Here is a 19363-nt window from a genome sequence, read left to right as displayed (position 1 = left end):
TGTGCACAGTTTTACAAATCAAATTATTGTTAGATCTTTTCTATCATTTGTGCGCATGTAAACTTTTGGCACAAATACTACAAACTATTTTATAAATGAAGCCCTGGGTCTACTGGGAGGGTCTTACGCGAGATCTTATTGGTAATCACTGGGCATCGATGGGGTGGGCCAGCTGGTCATAAGTGAGCAGGCTGGCAGGCAATCAGAGCAATCAGCAGGGTGACAGAGAGTCTATTTTCCCCTTCACTGCTCTTTATATCTGTCCTGCTGTGTGCTAGATCATTCCCATCGATCCCCCAACCTCTACACTCTTACCCTGACCATCAGCAAGTGCATGCCCTAAAGCTATGTCTTTATGCACTGTAGCCCCAACTTTAATCCTAGCTCTCCATCCACTGCTGCTGCTGGTGACAGCATGGGTCTCAGGGTGGCAGGATGGCAATAATCTGAAAATGGACAAGAGATAAAGCTTAATGTCTTTATATTGTTCTCAGCTTTCTACGCCCTCTCTGGGTGGTGCAGATAGGTGAGGTTGGAGAAAGATAGACTGACACGACCTGGTTTGCCTTTGAGTAATGCAACAAGGGAAGGAACTGTGTTAATGCACTGTTGATAAGTGGAGGATAATGTGTTTGTTGACCTTCACCTTGCCCATCTGCCTCGGCTGTTGTTTGTGTAAGCTTTGCACCTCACTGCTCTGCCTTGCATAAATCTGGCATGAGGGGAAAAAAAGAAAGAGAGCAAGAAATAAAAAGTGAGAGATGGGCAGACCGTGGAAGCTGGAGTTCTTCAGTAGGTGGGGAAAACAGCCATGCATCACACTGGACAGGTCATTTAAACAGTGCAATGCTGCATTTGAGTGTTTCTGAGATTAGGGAGGCTAATAATTTCTGAGGGCCATGCTTTATGTTAATGTGACAGGCTTTGTTGTATATTTCTGCTGAGGCACTGCCTTTGTGGGGCTTAATTTTTCTTTAATGGAACTGTTATGTTAGTATCAACAGCTACCTCAGAGATTTAGACTGGCCCTGAACTAACACATTTTTATAGCAGAGGACGTCCTTTTTCCCACATTGGTAGACACAACCAAGGACATTCCAGACAGCCTAACTTCCTTCCCAGAAAATATAGAATATCATTTCATATCATTTCAAGATGCAAAATGCTTTTAACAGTGAAAGCTGGGCTTTTGTGTTTTGTGGTAAAAAGTAAAAAGAGATTTTTTTTTAGGCTGGGATGGTTGGTTATTTATTTTCTTACCAGTCTTAAGATGCTTTCTTCTCAGACTGGCCTCTCTCTATAAGCTCTAAAAATAAATCAGTGTTTGATAGCAAAGAGACAAAAAAGAAGGCAATGAAAACAGAAAATTAAATTTTTTTGCCTGCCTAGGGACTGCAGATTAAATTTGGTACAATATACATCTTCTCTTTTATGTGATTAATTATTTTTGTACCTGGTCTCCAATAAATAAAAGTAAAAAACTCAGATAAACTATTGTAATTCAGGTTCAAGAACAAGGGTGCTTGTTCAAGACAGCGAAGCTAGGTGACTTTTCTCAGCTGAAAATTTAAATAAAAACAGAATATCAGAGCAACGTTCTTATAAACACAGGAACGTGAACACTTGAACTATGTAAAAAACCAAAACCAATTGACCATCAGACTAATGAGGCATTATAGATTATCTTTATGTTAACAAACTGAGTGAAAATGTCAGGGAATAAGTTAACTATAAATTTAGCAACCTATCTATGGAAGTAAATCACTGCCAAAACATTTGAGGGTGCACAAATTACATTTCAAGAGCTATTCAGTCAGAATTTGAGGGTGCGCATGCAGGGATTTGTAAGAATAAAATCAAATGTGAGAGAATCAAATTTGTTGTGCTCACAATTCTGTCCTCCCTCGCTCTCAAATCTGTTTTTGCTCTTACAAATCCATGCCTGTGCCCTCTCAAAAACTGATTTGCAAATTGAAAAACACTTGAAACTTGTGTGTTCTCAAAACTTTTTGAACTGGTATAGTTTCACACAAAATCCAGTGGAGACACTTAAGACCATAAACATCTGTATCAGGGGCAGATGCTGGCATATGTTATTGAATTTTGTTTTCAGATAAAACTGGTCAAAACCTAATATTTTCTTTGCAGCACTGTGGCAGTGCTGCTCTTCTTACGACAGCCTCTAGGGGCACTTCTGAATACATTTCTGAAAATACATAGTTTCACTCAGCTCAGACTCATTTGTCATCCTCTGTTCTCATTGGTAAAAAATATTCAGGTAGATTGTCATTTGCAGCTGGCGTTACCTTCTATTATCATCAGTTAAAATGACAACTAGAATTAGTGTCTCATGGTTGTATGCCTCTGCCAACCAGTCAGGTTCACAGGAATGGGATGGACATGAGCTGCCAGTTACCTTTGACCACCAAAATCTAATCAGTTTTTCCTTGAATCCAAGTGGCTGTTTGTGCCAAATTTGAAGAAATATCCTTATGGGATTCCTAAGATAGGGCATGTATGAGAATGTGACAGACATGATGTCAGAGTGACCTTGACCTCTGACCCTTTACTACCAAAATCTAAACATTTCATCCTTGAGTCCAATTGGATGTTTCTGGCAAATTTGAAGAAAGTCTCTCAAGGTCTTCCTGAGATATCCTATCCACAAGAATGGGTTAGACAGATGAACAACCCGAAAATATACCTATGGCCACGGCTGTCACTGGCACAGAAGCATAAAAATGAAAATTGCAGGGGGCAAGTCATAGCAGCTGTTGCTAACTAATTGTAATTTGTGGAATAATTTGATAACAGGCCAAACCTAGGCTGGCTGATGTTTGTGAGCTTTCCGCCAGCTGGAGTCGGCCAAAGATCTAACGCCACTGTTTGTGTTTCTGTAATTTCAACTCCAGTGAGACATCTCTCCCTTTCATCTATATCATAACAATAATTTAAATTGATCTGTTTATGAGGCTAGTAACTTGTGAAAAATAAGATGAGGCAAATTTAATAAGCTACAGCTTCAGCTATACAGTATATGTCAGACAAGGAATGGGATCAGGCCCAAAAACCTTCGTTCTTAACATAATTTATTGGTTTATTTCTCCTTTTGTTGTTTGAGAAAAAGTAAAGGCTCAGTCAACTTTACATCAGTCATACAAGCCTGTTTGCCATAAACTGACATTCATTCTGAGGATGGAAAATCCATCCTAATTATTTACTATATAATAATAAGTACAGTGACCGACCACTCTAAAGCTAATGAATGGTTTTAAACCCTATCTCAAGATTCGCTCCTGTGAATTCTCCCTTGTAGAGAGTTTTGAAACTTGTGTGCAGCAAAGCTTGCCTGACTCTGAGGGAACATAAGGTGATTTGCCTGTTTAGTTTGATACCGTTTCCAGTTGGACTGTGAATGTAGACATGCAAATGAAAACAGACCTCCCTTAGCTCCCTTTGAATTCATTAAAGAGGGACCATAGAGAAGAAACCCTACAAAATTTTTCTTGTGTGTGATTAGCAGGAAAAATATGAATATGGTCTATGTTTGTGTGGATAAGTCAGATGTCAGATTGGACATTTGTTTCCTCATCTTTTTTTAATTCTTATTACTCATAGTGTTGAATCAGTTGCATGTTTTTTATTTTATTTTAAAGAAGAACATTCATTAATTGCTAATAATAATAAGGAAATAACTGTAACATGAGGTAACTGTAATTAAGGAGAATTGGTTCTGGAGGAGGATAATGTAATAGTATAATGGTATGCACCATTACAACAGTATGAAGAACGATATGGGATTACTCCTGCATAATTATCTGTTTTGTTTGTTTGATTAATTTTCCCTCTTGTGGTAACAATTGAGGCAGTTATATGCTCGGGCTCATCACAGTTGCTAAAGCCACCTTTACTCTTCATCCCCAGGCTGTACTGACAGCACTGCAAGAGTCAAACTGAATTTACCTGTTCTGTCAGTGTGTCCCCCTGTCACACATACTGTATCTTCCTACAATGAAGAGCAAATCAGCAATACTTTCAGGCAGGTTTACTAAACATCCTGCAAAATGGCAAATCTCTCTTTCTCTAGTTTAGCTGGGTTACAAGCTTCATGGCAAAACTGTGTCAGAGACAGCGGCCTTTATTCTGACCTCTCTTGTGTTTGTTTATGTTCAGTCTTCAGTCAGATTCACCCAGGAACAGCAAAGTAGTTGGCTGCTCACATTCACTATCATAGATGACATTAGCAACACTACTAAACTAATGTTGTGTTATGATGAATGTTCTAATAATCGACTGAAAATGAGAAAATGTTCTGTATGTTTATGTTTGCTGAGGGATGGGGCTTTAGTACATTTTAGACTACAAATGTAGGGACAGTATGGTGGTAAATGATTGCAGTATGTTTAAAAATCAACATTGTTATGGTGGGATAGAGTTGGGAGGCAGCTGTTGTAACCACTGAACCATAAGGTTAATCGAGGAGCCATCCATGTTTCTCAAGCAGACACCTAATTAGATGTTTTTGCTGTCTTCTTGTTTGTACTGTGTTAAAACCAGTGAAATGTGTGTTGTCAACAACACCTCCAAAGGCAGACCTCACAAAAGTTTCACTTTATTTTCCAATTGGTGGATGGCCAGGGTTCAAATTCCGTTCCATGTGAATTTACTGTAGGTCAAAGGTAATAGCTATAGTAGGTGCACATACACCGCTTAATCATAACACTATGACCACCTGCCTAATACTGTGTACACATGGGTCAATGGTGGTACTTTGAGGCTCACAACAAAGGGCGTGGTTTTGGACATTGGTAGGAACCCCCCCACCTGAAGCACTGAAGATGCACCTTTTTCCGCTCATCAGCATGCTTTGCTTCAGATGACTTCCTCAGAGGACTGAGCACAAGATGCAAACTCCTTGTAAGCCTCAAAAACAGAAAGGTCAGGCTGCAGTTTCAAAAACATACAGTATAAAAGTTAAGCATTAGAGTTCTGGAAGAAAGTTCTATGGACTGAAACAAAACAACTCAATTTATCAATATGATGGAGAGGAAAAAGTCTGTTTATTTAGTTCATGACCCAAAGCACCATTGCATCTGTCAAACATGGTGCTGGTTCTGCTGTGTTTGGACATGTGTGGCTGCCAATGTAAATGACACACTGGTATTTATGGATGATTTCACTGCTGACAGAAGCAACAGGATGAATGCAGAGGCACACAGAGGTCCCGTGTGTGTGCTCAGATTCAGTCAAATGCATCAAAACTCTTTGGGCCACATTTCAGCACCCAGCTGGACAGTGATCCTAAACAAAAACCAAAGCATCCAAAGAGCTATTTAGGGTGAATAGATGGAATATCCTCCACTGGCTCAGTCAGTCATATGATCTCAGTCAGACAGAGTTGTCTCTAATAGCAAGCAGGGCCTGCAGTGAGTAGGAACTAAAGGAAGCTGCAGTGAAGGCCTGAGAGCATCGCCATGGAAGATATGACATGTCTGTTGATGTCCATGGATGACTTCAAGCAGATAAATATGATCATTTTGTTTGATTATATGTGTATCTGTCCAACTACTGCTGGTCCCCTACTCAAGAGCAATATCGCACACATATTTTTTATATTCTTTCAACCCTAATCAAGTTAAAGCTGTTGCGGCACTTTATTGTGTTGTGCATTTTTAAAATGTACTGTCATTTTGAATGCAGACCAATGTGCTAACATGTAGTTCATATAAGGAGACATGCAGCCTATTGAATGCAGATAGATAACTATTCCGTTCAGGAGAAGGGAGCAAAACTAGTTCAGTGCCAGGAACCATTTTCCAACATCAAAGCCTTTTTGTGGAACCTGCCTCCACTGACAATAGATCAATTTCCATTTACAATTACGATTGCAATGTGATAGCTATCATGTACAAAAAATTAGGTTTGTTCTGAGATATGTGACCAGGTGATAAATATAGCCTGGTGACATGATGGGCAAGTAGACTAATAGCTCACTCTTACCAGCATCTATCTTTATTAGTGTTTTTAAATACTTACAAACTCCCAAAATAACCAGCAAACCTTTGAAGCCACAGACATGTAGACCTGCTTTATTAAGTGTCTAAAGAGGGCTCTTTTTCTCGAGTGCCATAGTGATGTACAAAAACTTAAGCAAGGTCAAAACAGACCAAGAATTCTCTCTCATAAAAAACTGAGGTAAATTACACACAAGTTTATTCTATTCTTGTCATCTTTCAGGTCAAGCATCTCACCTCACTTCAAACACAGCATGACGACGGCACCATACAGGGATTAAATTAGTTTCAGTTAGACTAGATGAGGCTCAGGCAGACAAAGGCTGAGAAATAGTTTCTCTGTTTTACAGAGGTGGAAAGTAAACAATGTATACTTTCCCAAGTATGGTACTTAAGTACAATTTTGAGGTATCTGTACTTTACTTAGGTATTTTCATTTTCTGCTACTTCATACTTTCACTTCATTACATTTAAGAGGCAGTTGTTGCACTTTTTACTCCACTTATAACTTCAGATACTGGTTCCATTTCAGATTCAGATTAGTAAAACAAAATACAATGTAATCATAAAACTTTATTGATCTCTGGGGGAAAATTTACAAGCTACCCATCTGTAATTAAAATTATAAATATATAAGGCAGGTAACATTAGCTCCACCTCTACCAGCTGCAACATTAAACGCGATGTACACAATAATGCATCAGAATCAGAATCAGAACCAGTTTACTGGTCAAGTGTGACGGACACACGAGGAATTTGACTCAGGCACTGTACATTGGCTGTCAATGTGCAAACAGTAAACCAGCATAAGGCTGTGTAATATAACAAAATAAGCAGTATAAACAGCAATAGTGACAGCAACAGTGCAAACAATGCAGAATAAGCAGTATAAACAGACAGTAAACAATGCAGGCAAACAAAGGAATGTTCATTGAAATTAGATAAATAGGGAGAAGGAATAAAAACAGATTACTTCAACTAGAGACCTGTGCGAGTCTGTATAGTCTGTACAATGTATTTATACACAGGTATTGCACTGAGATTTATTGTCCAATCATATGGTCATTGCTTAAGTGCTCATCAAAGTGACAACCAGGCACAAGTACAGTTTCTTCCCCCAGGCTGTCTTGGTGCACAGTGACCTGTAACACTGCCCAGAGGGGAGGAGTTCAAACACATTGTGTCCTGGGTGTGAGGGGTCTTCAGTGATCCTCTCTGCCCTCCTTTTGACCTGTGAGGTGTACAGGTCCTCCATGGAGGACAGGCTCACACCAACAATCTTTTCTGTAGTCCTGACTGTTCGCTGAAATCTGTACTTGCTCTGTTTGGTTGCTGAGCCAAACCAGACAGTGATGGAGGTGCAGAGAACAGACTCGATGATTCCTCTGTAAAACTGTATCAGCAGCTCCTGGGGCAGGTCGAACTTCCTGAGCTGGCGCAGGAAGTACATCCTCTGCTGTGCCTTCTTGCTGATGGTCCTGATGTTGGACATCCACTTCAGGTCCTGGGAGATAGTGGAGCCCAGGAACATGTTGGACTTTACTGCTGATACAGTGCTGCTAAGTATGATGAGGGGGGGTAAGGTGGGGGGGGGTTTCCTGAAGTCCACTGTCATCTCCACAGTTTTGAGCATGTTCAGCTCCAGGTTGTTGCAGCTACACCACAGGACCAGCTGCTCAACCTCCCGTTTGTAGGCTGACTCGTCACCATCTCGGATGAGACCAATGACTGTTGTATCATCAGCAAACTTTAGCTAGCGTTAGTGTTATGGACTCCCATTAGCATGAAACTGTTGAATACACAGGGAGAGGAAAAGGGTTTGCAGTTAATAAATGGAGACTCTAGGTCTGTGGTACAGTACATGTCCTCTGTAGCACTGTGGCATCTGTGCACCAACCTTCATTTATGTAAGGGCAGATTCCATCTCCTCTCGTTTTCCCGGACAGGTACTTTACACGATTCGCGCTGTACACCTGGAAGCCCAGTACTTGAATCACGATGTCCGCGATGGAGTCACTGAAGCACAAAGCAGCAACAAAAAGAATTTCATCTATTTTGTTGACCAGGGAGCGTAGATTAGCCAGGTGGATAGATGGGAGTGAGGTCTGTGTTCCCCTCTGTCGTAACCGCACCAAGGCGCCAGCACGTTTTCCACATCACCAACATTTTTTGCAAGTCCCATATATCGCTGTTGCGCCTCCGATCAAAATGTCCATACAGCATTCTTCATTCACAAAAATCTGAGGAAGGTAGTTTGGTGTGAGTTGTCCATTATTTAAGAGTTGTTCTCTGGTAAAAGTAATCCGGGAAGAGTTGCAAAAGACCAAGAAAACAAAGAAAAACAACAAACACAAGAGAGCACGAGTATCTATTCTACTGCTGACTCTGGACGGATGTGGCGAGGCCTGCAGCACATCACAGACTACAGGACCACCACCAGCATCATCAGCTCCACGGACAGCCTGCCGGATGACCTCAACACCTTCTACACCTGCTTTGAGACCTCCAGCCACAGCACAAAGAGGAGGCGTACACACACCACCCAACCCCCCACCTCCCCTCCACTAACTGTCTCACCAGGTCAGGTACACACAGTCCTGAGGGAGGGTCAACCCCCGCAAAGTGGTAGAACCGGACAACATCTATGGGAGGGCTCTCAGGGCATGTGCCAGTGAGCTGGCTGATGTTCTCACCACCATCTTCAACCTCTCCCTCAGCCAGAGCATTGTTCCCTCCTGCTTTAAGACCACAACCATCGTCCCCCTTCTCAAGAAGAGCCCGGTCACCTGCCTGAACGACTACAGACCGGTGGCACTCACCCCGATCATTATGAAGTGTTTTGAGAGAATGGTGCTGGCCCACATTCAGAGCAGTATACTGGACCCCCTGGACCCCCTGAAGTATGCCTACCAGCCCAACAGGGCCACCTCAGATGCTATCATGGATGCCCTCCACTATTCCCTTTCTGACCTGGAAAATGGAGACTCCTACATCAGGATACTTTTCACTGACTACAGCTCCACCTTCAACACAGTTGTCCCCCACAAACTCACCCACAAACTGTCCACACTGGGTCTGCACCCCTGTGACACTGGTTCCTGGATTTCTGACTGGCAGGCCCCAGACTGTCAGGATTGGCAATAGGATTTCAGCCAGCATTGTTACAAACATTGGCACCCCACAGGGATGTGTCCGAAAGCAGCGCATTATATAAAAAGAGCAAATAAATGTAAAGGTAAAAGGTATTTAGAATAACTCGCAGGGTCAAAATAAATAGGCGCAAACAAACGGCAGGAAACGAAAAGCACTCACGGCAGACTGTGTTTTGAACGCTCCAGACCCCGCCCACTGTGACGTGCCTGAGGGCAGGCTGTGTTTTGGCCGCTCCAGACCCCGCCCCCTGTGACACGCCTTTGCCTGTTGAACAGAAATGTGTTAGTCGGTCAAACAAACGGGGTCCCTCTCACAAAATGGTCGAACCTTCACTGGAAATGGAAGAGTTTCACTGTGCTGACCAAGAAGATCTGTGTGTTGACTTATAACAGGCTGCTCCGGTCATACCGGTTGGATGCAGCATCTCTGCTTATGTCTTCATCTGTTTCATTCAATTACATCCTGGTTATTGTTATTAATTAGTAACATCTAGAGAACAAATTCACTAATCACAGTTAACACAACAGATCATCTCGTGGGATCATTTCTGACCTGCCTATTTTGTGCTAAAACTAATATTAATTTCTCACTTTGTTCTATGCAAGGAAGGGGCCCAGGGGTCTGATGTTTTTAGTGGATGCCTGTAATTGACACTGGATAATAGGCCTACAAGGGCGGCATTAATGCAAATGTTATGTGTATTGTATATTAAAACATTAAGGATTTATAGCATCAATTTCTTAATAACCTTCATATTTATGTGTAAATATAGGTACACTTCCTGTATGTAATGGTAACTCCACACATAACATACCATATTTCATTTGTATTTTGTGGCATTCATGTGGACGGCAAAATAAGAATTTCATTGTACAGGGAAACCCGTTTCCTAACTGTGCATATGACAAATAAACATTTTGACTTTGACTCTTTGACTTTGAACCACGGCCGCCATCGCTGTCAGCGCCAGAAGCCACAAGTCAGTCATCAGTAGTTATAATCCAATAATATGGTATACATTAATGTGAAATGTGCCTTTCTTCATAATGAGTAGTTTTACTCTTTGTGCTTTAAGCATATTTTGATGATAATTCTTTGTACTTCTATTTAAGTAACCATTTGAATCCAGGACCTTTACTTGTAACAGGGTAATTTTGCTACTTAACTTTACTTACTTACTTTACTTGAGTAATCTGAGTAGATCAAGATCAAATATTTGTATTGTCAATTCACTTTACTTGCAGGACATACAGAAAAATCGAAATACTGTTTCTCTCTCACACTAACATTGAATGCCCATACCATTTAACCCTCCTGTTATGTTGACCTGAACAGTATCTTTGTAATATAAACATGCAGGGGGATGTTGCAAATATGTGAATTGAACCATTTTCATTTTATATGTTGATCACACCTATTACGCCAAGCAGACAAATCTAAATACTGTTTCTCTCTCACCTAATATTGAATGCCCATACCATTTAAGAAACTAAAATGGAATAAAAGTAGAATAAATACAGAATAAACAGAATATGAAACTGAATTCAAGTAATGAGGATAAACTAGATGGTACAACCCAATAGGCTATGATGAAACTCAAAGTCATGTGCAAACAGTGACAGTAGTGCAAATAATAACAAGAAGACTGTCAGGTGGTCAGCATCACCAGGGGCGTTGGTGATGGGATGCATAATAGCTTATGAAATGTACATGGACAGCAGTGCAAATGACCAATAGCAGTAGATATAATGTAAAAAAAAAAAACAGCAGCAGATTCAAGTCAAGAATATTTATTGTCATTATGCTTGGCACAACAATTTTTCTTTAGGCAGCTCTTGACTTAAAAGACAAATTATTTACACAACACAAAATCATATAAGTCAATATAAAAATATGGAAAAATAAATAAATTACATATAATATGACAAAAAGTGTGAATGTATTGAGTTTGTGCAAAGAGCAGGGGTAGTCTTTCTATATCTTTTTATGTTATGTGGTGGGTTATGGTCCAGGGGCGGGGGGGGGGGGGGGGGGAGTGAAGACTGATACCTTCTCCCTGAAGGCAGGAGTACTGTGTCCACCACTGCTGTTTTATACTTAGGAAACTGTGTGTGGAGCTTGTTATTATTTACAGTCACTTAGAGATAGTGTGTATGAATTGTAACATAAACCAAATTTTCCCCACTGTCTTTAAAACTCCATTCCTAAGTCTAAAAACAATCCAAGTGTGATTGTTCTGGATAGATGTTGATTTTATATATCTGCTCCAATGAATCTGAAATCAAAGACACAGGGGTATCGCATGTTCAGTATGTCCCCCTTTGCTGTACAAATTAACCAAATCTTGTCACACCACTACATTCTTTAATCAACAAGGTTATACTAATTCTTGTAATTAAAACTGTGGTGCTGCACTGAAAGAGGCTGACACTTGCAGTTGTTGTACCTGGCAACTTGGCACATATGAACAGAGATACCAGAGTGAGATAATAGAGATGATTTCAAAAGAAATATATTTATATCCAGCAATTTTTTAAGAAAATGTGTAAACTATGTCCATCATGCAACAACTCTGCTGATTAACACCACATAAATGGCTTTATCTCTGGCAATAGAGCACAATGCCGCTTGCTGTGTACCTTTGATCCTACTAGCCTGTGCGTCACAGGCACCACCTATAGCAAGGTGAAAAGGCTGACCCATCACAAACTGTGAATGTAGTGGCAAAGATCCATGCATATTCAGAAGAGCAGCAACTGCCCCTAATTGTTGCTGCTGCTGTCACAATCACTAGTTGGAAACAATGGAGACTTGGAATAGAGTCTTAAAAGGGTTTTTCAGACAGAGTAGAAGTCAAACTGAAAACAATTTTACCATTCATTAAACATTATTCTTGGTCAAGAGCAAGCATAACAATGTACACGTGTACAAACAACATGCATATGCACAATTGTATTGTACTGTACTGTCCAAAGGATAATTCTGGTTTATGTCAACCTGGCATGTTTTTCGTATGCCCAAATGTAGATCCTTAAAAGCTAGCATAAATCCTCTCTGTGTTTACGGTCACTCTCACTAAGAAACAGGTGTTTGAAATGAGTTATGTAAAATAGAGTTAAAGAAAGCTGAAGGAGGCTCACAGTGGTTATCCCTATTGTGTGCAGTCCTCATTTCCCTGAGTCTCTACAACAGACATCATGAGTGAAAAGTCAGTGTGACCCAAGGAGGCACAGTAGTCACATTTATGGGAAATATGCCCATTAGAAATCAACTGGAATTATCCTTTAACTTAATTTCAATTATACCACTTTGTAATCAGCTGACCAACACAAAATGATCTAGCAACAAGTTATTTCTGTTTTATTTTCTAATCCTCATATACTGTAGCCACGAACCTAAACTAAATTAACTTATATTATTAATTAGAGTAGTTGCAATACAACAGAAGAAAATCAAGCACTCATGAAAATAACTTGTATGCTGCACCTATAGGGTCTGCCATTATGTGTGTGGTTTCACTGCGAAGAGCACGATGATCAGTTCTTTCATGAAGCCAACGTGAAGCCAAGTTTTAGTTTCCTCACTTGATCCCCTCAGAAGAGGTGATAAAGTTAAGGCCTGAAGTAAAGTCATGGTTCAGGAACTGAAGAAATCATACAATACATACTGTACATATATACCAACAGATTAGAAATGGTTGAAAACCCCACAAATTAACTTGCCCATAGCATACAATAGAAAATTATAAGCTTAGTAGTCACACACCACCAAAAGCACACTGCATTTGCATTACAGCCAAGATATTTGCACAAAGTGAAATGTTCCTTAGCTTTCCCCTGCAGTGTACTTGAGTAGGATGCTTTTTGAATCAGTCAAGTTCTGCAGGTGTGGAGGGCTGCAAAGCCAGCACTCATTCACAGTGAATGGCAGCTGTCACCAGTCTAGCTTTATGTGCCATATGTGTGCATGCTCACTGACTGGGAGGCTGGAGCACGGAGGACTCATCACAAGCACTTTAGATGACAGTTCATGTGACAGGGTGACTTGTTTCTCTAAAACCATGTTTCCTCTCTTCTCACATCTTCAGTGGGGACATGTCAGGGAAGTGCATGCAATCAAGGAACTGAGATGTACCCAGTAGCTCTCTCTCACACTCACTTTATCCTTTGTGTGTTCCTTTTTTCACTCTTATTTTATCTGGTCTTTCATTTGAATTCTGCTGTTCAGTTTGCAGTAATTATACTGTGTACTCTCTACTCCAATATACCCCTCTGTCTTTTTCTCTGGTTTGGGATGTAAATATGGACAGACACTGTCCATATTTACATCAAGTTGCTCATTTCTGTCTTTCTATGTGCTTCAGCATTCTCGTATCCCCACCACTTTATTGCTTCACCTTTCTTTTACCTTTGTTCAATCTCTCCCCACCTGCTAAGCACCTCCCTTTCTAAACTCCCTTTCCCTTCCCTCCCTCTCTCCTTCTTTCTCTTACTGTGACTGCACTGGGATCCAGATCATTTCTGCTGTCTTCTGTTTGAAGTGCATGTGGCAAGACTGACCGCACATCAACGGGGGGGGGTCTGGATTTTTCTTGTTACTAACATACTGTGATTTTAATGGATACTTATTAAATCTTCAGCAAGTACAACTGAAAGACTAAAAAATGGAACATGCAGAGGTGAAAGGAAAGAGGTCTGGTGGATCTACAGTATTCTATTTCATAACTCCAGGGGTAACAAGTTTCCAAGTTGTGCTGTGAGGATGTGCTTCTCTCTGTGGCTCTGATTTTCCTTTCTTTGCAAGAATTATCAATTTTCTCTGATAGTCTTTTACAGTGGTTGACTTGTCTCAGCCTACTGCATCTGTGAGCAGCATGTGTGTGAGATGTCTGGAAATATCACTGGCTCAAAAACTGGTGGTCTTTATTACCATGGAGTTTTCTCAATCATGAGACTGTTGCTTTGTAGAACACTCTGTTGTTCTGTGCATTTGTTTTTATCTCTTCAATTTCCATCATGTGCCCAATGGGTGCTTTACCTTTACGAGGTCCCATGAAAGGGGCTTCCTGCCAAGTCCCTGGTCTTATTGTCCTCTGTCAGACTGCCTGGAAGGGGTGGCTGATTTTGGGATGTATTGTTGCCTCCACAAAACAGAGCTCATCCCTGTCAGGAAGGGTAGAGAACTCTTTGAGTGCCACCGCACCTCAGCTTGCAGCAGCATCATATGCTCACACTGAGCAGCATCACTTGCATGTGATGAGGCACCACTCCTCTCCACCCATACACAGGTCTCCAGCATCACTCAAGGGTGGTCATGGTGAGTGACAAAACCTTCTGGCAGATTTTCAGCCTTTTACTCCAGTTACTAATGTTTGTATTTCAGTACTTTCAATCTGAGAGAGAGAGATCAAAATGCATGCATGAAATTTCTGGAAAACTGACAACAGAACCAACATACTTTTGCAAACTATCTCATTTTTATTTTGGTTGTTTGATTAGTGCTTCTGTCTAATTGTGTGCAGCTGTGCAAGGAGTGGTGGGATAGATGAGGCGTCCAGCAGGGGTGTGTTATCTGAAGTGGAGAGGTTGAGCAGCTTACAAGAGTTTGGGCTTACATTATGAAGAAAAGGATTTAATATTGGAACAGCTGCATTAAATCTATTAATTCAAAACATATTGCCCAGTGTCTGAGGCTGCTATTTGCAGGTTGAGGTTAACACAAAACTCATGTGACACTATTTTACCCTCCATCATTATGTAACCGCCAAAGTGGACATATAGCTGCATATATAAATGAGTTTCTTCTCTATGGTAGCTGGGCTCAGCCTTAGAGATAAGGTGCAGAATTTGGACATCGAGAGGGAGCTCAGAGTAGAGCTGCTGCTCTTTCATGTCAACAGGAGTCAGTTGAGGTGCTCTGGGTATCTTATCAGGATGTCAGATGTCTTTCTGTTTCACTCTGTGCCACATGAAAGCAGCTCCTCCAGTGTTTGCAATCTGCCTGTTTAGCTTCATCATCCAGGGTATTTATTTAGGTCCCACATAACAAGTATGGGTGATGGGTTCATTGATACATGTAACAGGATACAGTGGTGCTGTGGAAAACAACATGAGCAATCTTAGAATTTGTAAAAGAAACAAAGAGAGGGAAGCTCATTTTAATGCATTTACAAGGGGATGGGGTGCAGGGTGCTTTTTATATTGATCCTACTGATGCTATTATCAATACTCAAAACAAAGCTTTGTATCAGCACAGCAATATCTATACTTTTGGGATGAATCTGCCTTTTAGTTTTATCTAAAATTGCATGTGTCGCCCTGGGTGAAGTGCTGTGTCTGCAATAGTTAGAGGACAAACATCTGCAAACAAAGAAACACCAGAAAGTCACAATATCTTCTTCAGACTTTATGGCTGATTTTAGTGTTGCATTCAAAAACCAAAGACCTCCACAGTCTCGAAAGTGAATCAAGAATTGTATTATATCATGATCATTGCAAGAGAAAATATTCTTGGAAATCAGTAACCTATATTTAAAATGTATGCTCTTAAAATACAGAAATTAAACTAGTTAGAAAATAATCTTAGGGTTTGCGTATCATCCATCTACAGAGCCTACTGCAGAGTGTTTTATTGTTGGTGCAGAATATTAAAAGAGGACCTCCATCCATCCATCCATCTTTGTCAGCTTTATCCGAGACCGGGTCGCGGGGACAGTAGCCTGAGCAGAGCCTCCCAGACTTCCCTCTCCCCACACACGTCCTCAGGAGGAACCTCAAGGTGTTCCCAGGCCAGCCGGGAGACGTAGTCTCTCCAACGTGTCCTGGGTCTTCCCCGAGGCCTTGTCGTGGAGGGACATGCCCAGGGAGGCGTCCAGGGGGCATCCTAAACAGGTGCCCGAGCCACCTCAACTGGTTCCACTCAACGTGGAGGAGGAGCGGCTCTACTTCGAGTTCCTCATGGGTGACTGGGCTCCGCACCCTATCCCTGCACTTGAGGGAGCAACTCGCCCCCAACCTGGAGAGGGCAATCCACCTTTTTCTGATTGAGAACCATGGCCTCGGATTTGGAGGTGCTAATTCTCATCCCCGCTGCTTCACACTCAGCTGCAAACCCCCCCAGTACACGCTGTAGGTCTTGAACTGATGAAGCCAACAGAACCACACCATCCGCAAAAAGCAGGGATGAGATTCTGCGGTCACCAAAACAAACAAGTAAAAAATCAAGGCTCACGTTTACCCCGCCCAGTATGGGGTCATTGGGGCCCCACCCTGGAGCCAGGCCTGGGGGAGAGGTTCGCATGCGAGCACCTGGTGGCCAGGCCTATACCCATGGGGCCTGGTCAGGCGCAGCCCGAAACCATAATATGGAGCCACTCTTCGGTGGACTCAAAACCTGCGGGAGAGGCCAGGAGAAGCCATAAGGGGCCGGTGCATTGTGTTCTGGGCAGTGGCCAAGACTGAGTGCCCGGCCGACCCAAACCTCAGAAAACAGGACCTCATTTTTAGAAATAACTATCAAATATTTCTAGAAATTAGTAATTGGAGTAGTTTCTATGACATCATTTCTTTAGATTTATACACATTGGGTTTGGGTTGGTTTATCACAGGTCCATTTTGGATTTGGTCCAACAACATTCTGAACAGCTTTTCTAAGCATCATCTATAAGTGAATGATCATGACTGAATTTTTTGTATAAAGCTGTAATTATTTTGCTGTTAGAGATTAAAAAAAAAATCCTAATGAGTGGACTATTGCACTGTACAGTACAGAGTCCTGTCACTCTTTTGTCCTGTTGTTGTTCCTGTTCCCAGACAATGAGTCAGGTTAATACTGCTGAAAAGTGTGTGGATGGCAGACATGGCGGCATCCTGTTTGTGTGTCTTTTTGGGCTTGACTCTATGTAGGACTGTACATTAAAGAAGCTTTATTTATTGTCATTATAACACGTACAACAAAATTATGTTTTTTTGGAGCCGAGGGCCCCGGGCCGCTGCATGCATACGCGCCGCAATCACGGGCAACGGGGGGCTTCAGTGTCTTGCCCAAGGACACTGACATGTTGACTGCAGGAACCGATATTCAAACCTTCAATTTTCAGGTTGGGAAATGGCTGCTCTACCCACTGCCCTACTAAAGCCAGTCTGACAACAGTGATTTTGCCCAAAAACCAGATATGTTTTATTGTATTATCAATTATGAGAAAAAAAAGCAGTAAATGCTGACATTTGAGAAGATAAAGTAAAACCAGTAAATATTTGGCTTTTTAAATGATTGAAATGAGTCATTATGAAAATGGTTGCCAATTAAGTTTCTGCTGATTGACTAAGAAAGTAATTGTTTTAGCTCTAAAATGATATTTTTAACGTTGTTTTCCGTCCCTAAGCTCTAATTCAATGACTATTCCATTTCATCCTATAATATGAAAATTGTAAATGGACTGTATTTATATAGCACATTTCCACAGTGTGTTACACTGGCCAAAGCGCTTTACAGAGATGATACACCATTCACCCATTCACACACCGATGACGACAGAATCAAGCCACCGGGAGCAATTCGGGGTTCAGTGTCTTGCTCAGGAACACCTAGGCATGCAGGGAGACCTGGAGTCGAACCACCAACTTGCTGGTCAGGAGATGACTGCCCTACCTCGTGAGCCACAGCCACCCCATATGAAGAATGTGTGTAAGCTTGTTAGTTATGTTTTGTTTGGGAAGGTCCTGCCCAATTTTATTATATTTCATTGGCACACCAAACTAAACCTCCAAATGCTTTTCAGTCATAAATGAAGAGTCAGTGTCACTGAGGGTGAAACAACTATAAGCACTATGACCAGTGCAACCAGCAAATGTCACTTTCCTAATTTTTGATATAAAGAACTATATAAATGTAATCCACCACTTCTTAAGATTGAGTTGATTTACTTTATCACATATTGACACAGCTCTAGTGTGTGATGATCCCACGTGCATTATCTTACTGACTTGTTATGGCACCTTACCAGTACATGACATCATCACCTTAACATGAATCATTATTATTCTGTACTTTCTGAGAACTCAGTATAGAATTAGCATTTAATAATTAGAGTTCATTATTTATACTTCCTCATCCTGCTCTGTTCAGCTGGGACGACGTACATCTTTGGCAAAGGAGGAGGCCTCATTATGTTCCAGTGGCCAGCCAATGAGAGACCAAGCACCAGGACAGACAGGCTGACTGTTGGCTTTAGCACCTCCCTGAAAGATGGCATCCTGGTTAGGATTGACAGCGCACCTGGTCTGGGGGACTATCTCATGCTTCACATAGTAAGTCCGCACGCATGCTCTGCATGTCTCATTTGTCTTTAGTAATGTTTCAGCTATCCCTTGTTGTGTTTTTCTAGCAGTTGTTTTGTGCTCCCAGGTGTTAGCTGACCTCTGATCAGTGTGCTAGACTAAAAGGATGGGGTTTCGCAAACATTTGTAAGTGCAGCAGAGAGAAGTGTTAAAGGAAAAGAGCAAGAGAGAAGCGCTGACAAGAAGCATTTGAAATTCTTTTGCAGACGTGGATGTGCCATTGTCACATTCTAATGATGTTTTCCATGGAGGTGTTAATAAACTAAAAATTGTAATATTAGTGAACATGTACTGAATGTATTGGCTCTAATTTATCACAGATTTCCCCATAATGCTTCAGTTACAAACAATATTTTCACCCTCACTTTTTAAATCCCATTTGAATTTATATGCCTTTAGGGGCAGAGGATGCATATACACACAGTGGGTTAATAAATAATTATGTTTATTTTGGCTGTTCCTTAAACATACCTGTTTTTAGTTCAGCATCCCTAACAACAAGTTTTCCTACAGCATCTCCACTGTGTGCTGCTGTTTTTCAGTCATCACTTCTCTTATATTGTACTGGGCTGCCATCATCAAGGATGTTCTAATCCCCCAATTTCTGTTCACAGGAGAAAGAACAAGCTGATGGAAACATGAGCAAGGTTACACCAGACCAAACTTAACATAAATCTTTTAACAAACTTACACCCCACTCTAGTGTAACCCTTCAGTGCAGGCGCTTGGGTAATTTTGACACCTGCCCAAGACCAGTTTATACCCTGACCAATTACAGAATAACCCAAGAGCTTTAATCCAGGTTTTAGATTTTATTTGTTTTCTGATTCAACATCTAGTTAAAAGTTGTGAATCTGT

General features: G+C 41.2%; 1 protein-coding gene across 8 annotated transcripts in view; it reads left to right on the top strand.

Annotated features, from left to right (window-relative positions):
- Positions 1 to 19363, top strand: part of nrxn3a (neurexin 3a) — a 223155-nt gene that overhangs the window by 178191 nt on the left and 25601 nt on the right. For all 8 annotated transcript variants that reach the window (XM_020615713.1, XM_020615712.1, XM_020615710.1 and 5 more), the window contains one exon: positions 18294 to 18475. In XM_020615713.1, coding sequence (XP_020471369.1) covers positions 18294 to 18475 — 182 coding nt within the window. The remainder of the gene's footprint in view (positions 1 to 18293; positions 18476 to 19363) is intronic.

The sequence above is a fragment of the Monopterus albus genome, unplaced genomic scaffold (genome assembly GCF_001952655.1).
Source record: "Monopterus albus unplaced genomic scaffold, M_albus_1.0 scaffold169.1, whole genome shotgun sequence".
In the NCBI taxonomy this organism is placed as follows: Eukaryota; Metazoa; Chordata; class Actinopteri; order Synbranchiformes; family Synbranchidae; genus Monopterus; species Monopterus albus.
Note: the sequence above shows the minus strand (reverse complement) of the source record. Positions and strands in the feature narration are given on the sequence as shown.